Source organism: Capsicum annuum, chromosome 11 (genome assembly GCF_002878395.1).
Source record: "Capsicum annuum cultivar UCD-10X-F1 chromosome 11, UCD10Xv1.1, whole genome shotgun sequence".
Classification (NCBI taxonomy): Eukaryota; Viridiplantae; Streptophyta; class Magnoliopsida; order Solanales; family Solanaceae; genus Capsicum; species Capsicum annuum.
This window is the reverse complement of record NC_061121.1, coordinates 171,789,179-171,796,195: the sequence shown is the minus strand read 5'-3', so window position 1 is coordinate 171,796,195 and position 7,017 is coordinate 171,789,179. Positions and strand designations below refer to the sequence as shown.

Below are 7,017 nucleotides of genomic sequence, written 5' to 3'. Positions count from 1 at the left end.
AGGTGCTGGACGTGGGGGGAAGGGAAGGGGAGGTGATGGACGTGAGGGGTAGGGAGGGGAGGTGTTAGATAAGGGAGGTAGAGGTGCTGGATTGGAGGTGGGGGGAAAGAGAGGGGGGGGTGGGGTGTTAAACTAAATAAAAAGGAAAATTATATTAAAAAAATAAAAAAAATATGAAATTAAACGTATTTGACACATGGCAACACCTGATTGGTGCGTGTATTTCACTCTCCTTGTTGTGACTGAGATTCAGCAAAAAATGGTGTGTTTGCAACGAAATAAAAAAGAATCGGGGGGTAATAGGTCGAAGTGAAAGTTTAAGTGTCTTTTTACAAAACTCGGACAAAATCAGGGGGGTAATTATGCATTTCTATATTTTAAAATTTATTTTTAATTATATTTATATGAGAAGAATTGTAACTTATCTTATTTTTTACATAAATTTTGATTATTTAATTTTGAAATCAATTAACTTTAACAATATACCATTTAATAGGATCGGACAGGTGGGCGGTAATTCATCATGCCAACCAGACCTATTAACTAATATCGGGAAGTCTAGTCGGAAAACCAACCGAGACACCAACCGAAATATAAAAGAATTTCAAATAGTTTAATGACTATATGAAAAAAATTCTTTTACCCGAACAAGGAGCCTGTCAGAAGATTAATACCTACTTAGGATGAGCCCATGTGTCTAGCGATTCTAACCGTGAAGAGAGACACCCTTTTCTTCATTATCACGGGCTTAAAAGTCACGGCTTTCCATACGTAATCACTAAGACAAAGCTACCATAAGTAGTACTAATTTTGACTGTACCAACCATTTCGGAACCAAGTCAAGAAACTATAGAAAATTCCTTCATATTTTGATAGAGTCTGGATCTTTCATATTTACTAAGTAAGAGAAGTTAGATCTCTGGTATGGATATGAAAATCTTTCAGCCGGACATAGTCACGGCTTGAGAGGGTTAGAACGTATTAAAGTATGACAAAATTAAAAGAAGTAAATACCTTAAGACTGGCCGGATGCAAGGCTGGAATAGTAAACAACGACAGCTATCAGCCCTTTCATTCAAACCTTGAACTATGTTACACAAGGGAGAGGGGAGAGCAAACTTTTCTTAGAGAGAGAAATAAAGAAAATAAAATTTTTCTTCTGACTTTCCCTAACAAATGAAGATCGTATATATAGAAAAGAAAAAGGAATCTATGCACAGTACTTATGGGTCCCACATTCGGGTCCCTATGCACAGTGGATCTACTGTGTAAATAGTAAAAAGGGTCCCACATCCGGGTCCCATACAACATGAAAGTTTTTCATGTAGACTTCTTTTCAAAGATCTCGTCTTCTTTCTTCTTTAAGTCGCGGAAAAATTTCTCCGTTCTGGTTATGACTTCCTCATTTAGGGTATCTTCTGAATCAATTGGCTGGGAGTCGTGAACATCTTCCATAATATCATCGCTGGTGATGCCCTTCATAGAAGTATTTGAATGCTGTTCGACAGTTTTTATCAATTTTTTTTGAACTTCTTCTAGATATTGCTCTATCATCTCCATTCTATCTCCATCATAAACAACGATCCTTCTAGAGATATATTTTAAAGATTTATCCTCAATAATATTTTTCTGAGGAGCATTAACATAATCCTGAATTTTTTTATCTAAGTATCCAAGAGTTCTTGACCATTTAATTTTTTAGTTGTGGGATCTTTACGCATCAGCTTATCCCAGAAGTTATTATAAAATACCCTATAAATTCAAGGTATTTGTTCTTTAGTAAATCCAAATTCAATATTCCATTTGTGAATTCATAAAATGGAGAATTCAATAAAGAAGTACATCTGGTCAATCTTGTCTAAATTGCATACATGATCTGAGTGGTATAACTCAGTCAGAAATGGGGACACCTTTGTCCATCTTTTGTATAGTTTTAGAAATATATCCGGTAATATCTGAACAGTTGGGCCATAATATGCCTACCAATTAATAAACCAGTTAGGGATTGGTTCATCGAATATCTTCACACATATCTTTATGAACCATGTATGTTTATGCTTATTATTATTGTAATATAATATGTTGGTGAAGGCCTGAATATAGTCCCAATACGTAAAATTAATTTTGAAACCTTTCAGCAACATATGCCTTTCTTCCATAGAGGTTGTACCCCAATCTCTAAGGGTAATGATTTTTTTATAACAATTTTTGAGAACCCTTGCAAATCTGGTTCTCCATTATAAGCTTGGAAATATTCAATCTTTGCACTTTCTATGGATAATAGAATTGTTTCATAATATGTTTGAGTCTTATAAGACTCTCCTGCAAAATAGAGTTTAGTAATTAAATATTTGTGGAGTATCTTCCACGGATCATTTTGTCTTTGAATTTCGGAGTTTTTTAACAAGAACTATCAGCTCTCTATTATCAAGTTGTTCATATGGTTTGCTATCAACATTTTCTTTTGCAATGTTAACAAACGTATTTTCTTGCTTTGCAATTAAATATGACTGCAATTGTCCATATAATGGATGATCCTCCGGAATATCTTTTAGATGGATCGATTGTGAAGAAGATTCACCTATCTGCGGAATCTTAGAATTTAACAAACTCATATTTTCCCTTTGTATCATCGAGGAATTTGATGATGAAGCATATGATGCCTGAGGCTGTGATGATGAGGGGGCGGATCTTCTCCCAAAAGAGGAGTATCTTCCTCTGCCTATACCTTTTCCTCTGTCCATTTGCCAGGGTGGATCTGTAGCCATGCTGCACATAATAGATTAGTCAGATAAATCAATATCAATCCAATCAATTTTGTCTCTAACTTCTTCATAATTAAAGACATAGAATTCATCTTCAATTATTGAATGCATGATTTTTTCAAGAATAAGCATATGTATATCTGCGTTCAAAGGGATTGCCTTTATAATAGTGATTATCATTTTTTTAGAGAGGAAATGAGTGTAAAAATTTATTTTTCACTTAAGTATTCCCTGGATAAGAAACCAGGTAGAGAATTATCAATTCCCTTTTTATACTGAATTTCAAAATCAAAAGGGGATAATTGAGCTTGCCACCTTGCAAATATTAATTTTGAAGCATCATGTTTAAAATCTTTATCAAACATATACTTCACCGATTGAGCATCATTTTTGATCAAAAAATTTTTATTATATAAATTGTCCTGAAACTTAAGAATGCATTTAACAATGGTTAACATTTTATGTGCAACCGTTGCATGCTTCTTTTGACTATCAGTCTATTTCTCGGAATGAAATCGTATCAATTCTTCAATTTTATTATGGGGATTCACTTGTTTAAGTATTCCTCTATAACCAACATTAGGGACATCAGTTTCAATAATTTTTAGCCAAGCAGGGTTAGCTAAAGTTAAGCAAGGCAAAGATTTTACACGTCGCTTAATACGTTTTACAAGGTTTGTATGACTATCAGTCCAGGGACCTTGAAACCCCTTTTTAATCTATCATATAAACAAGCTAAATTTGTTGACAAATTCTTATAAAATGGGGATATATAATTCAAACTCCCTAAGAATCTTTGCAATTGAGTTTTATCAGTGATAGCATCAGGAAATTTATCAGCAAAATTAATAGAACGCTGAATAGGGACTATCTTCCCTCGACAAATATTGTGACCTAAAAATCGAATACTTGTCTGGAACAAACTCATTTTTGGTTTAGATATTACCAAATCATTTTGTATCACAATCTTTTTAAACATATCAAGATGTTTAAAGTGTAATTCTAATATTTTTGAAAACACCAAAATATCATCAATATAAACAATAATGAAATCCATATGTGGATTGAAAATGTCATTCATTATTTTCTGGAATTCAGAAGGATCATTTTTCAATCCAAAAGGCATCACATTCCATTCAAATTGACCGAATGGGACATTGAAAGCAGTTCTATAAGTGTGCTCTCTAAATAGCTGAATTTGCCAATAACCAGATTTTAAATCAAATTTAAAAAATATATTGGCATCAAATAATCTAGACAATAAATCTTTTTTATTTGGAATATGGTATCTAATCTATTTCAAACATTTATTAAGAGGTTTATAATTAATTACGAACCTTGGTATACCACATTCTTTTTCAGCCGCATTATTCACGTAAAATGCAGTACAAGACCATGGTGATTTAGAATATTTTATTAGACCCTTTTGTAAGAGATTATCAATCTCTTTTTTACAGAATTCAACTAAATCTATATTCATTTGGCAGGGTCTTTATTTCGTTGGGATCTTGTCCTCACAAAATCGTCTTCATATGGAAGAGTTACAATATGCTGTTTACGATTCCAAAAAGCATTGGGGTGATTAGCATATATATCAATAATCATTTGTTCGAAGATCATTTTTATTTTCTCCCGTAGCTTAATAGATTTCATGGTATCACTAATATTCATGCTAAACATTTCAAGCTATAAAAAGTTCACATGTTTTTGCTTTATATCAATTAAAGCATTTATATCCCTAGTTACAACAACAACAAACCCAGTGTATTCCCACCTAGTGGGGTCTGGGGGTATATCCCTAGTTACTGGATCTGTAATAAAAGGGTAAGATATTTTCTTATTTTTATAAGTAACAGTAAATCCTTTAGCATCAGTATGAGTATAGGGATAAATTGTATTTATAAAAGGGGTGCCAAGTATAATTGGGGATATAATTGATTTTTTACCAGAAAGAAGAAATGTGGAATGCAAACCTTATTTCGGCAAATATATGCATTAGGAAGTTTATAATTGATATCAAGAGAATGACCAGATGCAGACTTAACAATGTGTAGTCTTATGAAAATATCTGGTTGGAATCAAACCTTCGTGAATGCAACTATCATCAGCACCACTATCAATCATGGCAACATTAGTCGCAGAGAAATCATTATGAATTTATATAGTGCAATTTATATACCACTTATGAGCTGTAATAATTTGCATCATAACCAAAAAAATATTCGTTTTTTACATCGAAATTTTTGACAATATCATCGTCTTTTTCTATATTGGACATTTTCCCCTTCCTTTTAGAACTGGAAGAAACATCATTATGAGAAATATCTTTCTCAATTTTTGTAATCCTGTGATCACAAATCATCTAGTTTTGCTTCAGAGATATAATTTTTTTTTTTTAGGTTTTCAACCTCAATTTTTAAATCATTGAAAGATGTATCTTTTTCGGGTAATTGACTTATAGCAAGACATCTATTAACCTCAGCTAAAGAATAAGGCATGTAATAATCATTATCAGTATTCTGAGAAGTGTGAGTGCTATCAGCAATTTTAGAAGTACTAGGGGTGCTATCAGCAGATTTTTTAATAGCAAGAGTAATAATTTTTCATGAAGTTTTTCATCGGAAACTTCTTTTAATAACTCAAGAACGCTATCAGCAGTAAGGGTTTGAACATTCAAATCTAAATCTTCAAACTGTGATTGCAATTTATAAAAAGTTTCATCACAAATAGAATTATTACCATTGCAGTCATCACAAATATTAGCATGATCACTATCAGATGAATTAGGTAATTTAACATTATTTTCAGATTCTGAATCACAATTATAATCGAACCCAGAACCAGAAGTATATAACAAATCATAAACTTGATCATAAATATCATCAACAATACCTAAAGACTTAAGCTTTTGGAGCTTGCATTTAGGATCAATATGCCCAAAGTTACAACATCTGTAACACTTAATTTTGGCGAGATTGTGCTTAGATCTATTTTTTGTAAATCTGGTGGTTTTACGCTGGGCTTTACGAATCTCATGATCTTCTTTGGATCTATGCCTAGATATCCTCTTCTTATAGGGTTTTATCAGACTTAGAATATCTTTGACCCTTTTCCTAAGAAGTAGAAGCCGGTTTATCCATACCAAATTGCTCATAAAAATCTCCTAATTGGAATCTTTCTTTAAGCTTATCAAGCTTAATTTTCGTAGCCAATTTTAACTCATTGTACAAGGCTAAACCTTTCCGAGTACAGGCTGCTATCAGCTGACCATAGGTAAGATTTTCATAGGATATTTCACCATAGGAACCCGAGCCCCTAAGCTCCTTTTTAACCCTTTCAGTAAATAGAGGAGGAAGACCATCTATGAATTTCGCCTTCCAATGTGTATACTTACTTTCAATTAAATCCATGACCCTTCTTAGAAAGGTATCTTTATACCATCTAAATTCTCCTAAGGTCCTACATCTAAGACCATTTAAGAGTGTTCTAGTATTCTCATATTGATTGGTAAATCTACCACCAAAATGCTCAATAATAGTGAGCATAAGAGTACAAACAACATCTTCTGTATTCGTAGGTAATGCTCTTCCGAGGTTATCAACACCTTCGGTGGAATTCCTAGCTTTGAATATAGCATTTCTTCTACCATTATCTAAGAAATTATCCCACCAGCCATGAAGTTGGCTAGTCAAACCAGTAACAATTATTTTATAAATAGTTGCATCTGTATGTCTTTGACGATTCTCGACAGATGCAGTAACTTTTGCTATAGTAGAATACATTAACATTTGATGAACAAGGATAAATAATTGTCTTTCAGATAAGCCATCCAAGTTCCATTCATAAATTGCATCTCCGCTATATGACGTATTAGTTTGATTCCAATCTCTTCCCTCTATCAGAATATCTTGAGGAGTTAGACACAGATAATAGTTAGAAGTCATGCGGGGTATATCCGCATATTTTTTTTCTGGTTACTTCCTAACCATACCTCTGAACTTATTAAGTTCAGAGTAGACTTCATTTCCCGTATTTGAAGTAGATTCTATGCTATCAGCAAAGGCATTCTACAAATCAATGGGTTTGATATTTAAACCGAAAAACTTTTTATCAAGTAATTTTTCCAATTCTTCTATGGGAGACAATTTTTCAAATCCCTCAATATCTAGAGGTCTCTGAATACAAGAACTAGTTGTCAAGTCTTCCTTCTTACTTTCTGAAATGGAAGCAATATCAGATGACTTTGGACTAA

The 7,017-nt window shown here is 33.0% G+C and overlaps 1 protein-coding gene across 1 annotated transcript; it reads right to left on the bottom strand.

The window, feature by feature from the left end:
- Positions 1–2,372: 2,372 nt before the first annotated feature.
- Positions 2,373–6,709, bottom strand: LOC124888925. Its single transcript, XM_047400209.1, has 3 exons — positions 5,908–6,709; positions 5,405–5,576; positions 2,373–2,769 (listed from the first exon to the last, which is right to left on the bottom strand). Exons 1-3 carry the CDS (start codon positions 6,707–6,709, stop codon positions 2,373–2,375), a joined length of 1,371 nt encoding a protein of 456 aa, XP_047256165.1.
- Positions 6,710–7,017: the final 308 nt, after the last annotated feature.

What these genes read in the sequence shown, in the direction of transcription:
- LOC124888925 (XM_047400209.1), bottom strand. Translation starts at nt 6,709, where the DNA reads ATGACTTCTAACTATTATCTGTGTCTAACTCCTCAAGATATTCTGATA. An exon ending in AGATTTTTATGAGCAATTTG is followed by an intron (nt 5,577 to 5,907) that starts GTATGGATAAAC and finishes ATTGTGATTCAG; the next exon opens with AATCTGAAAATAATGTTAAA. An exon ending in ACTGCTGATAGCGTTCTTGA is followed by an intron (nt 2,770 to 5,404) that starts GTTATTAAAAGA and finishes TATTATGTGCAG; the next exon opens with CATGGCTACAGATCCACCCT.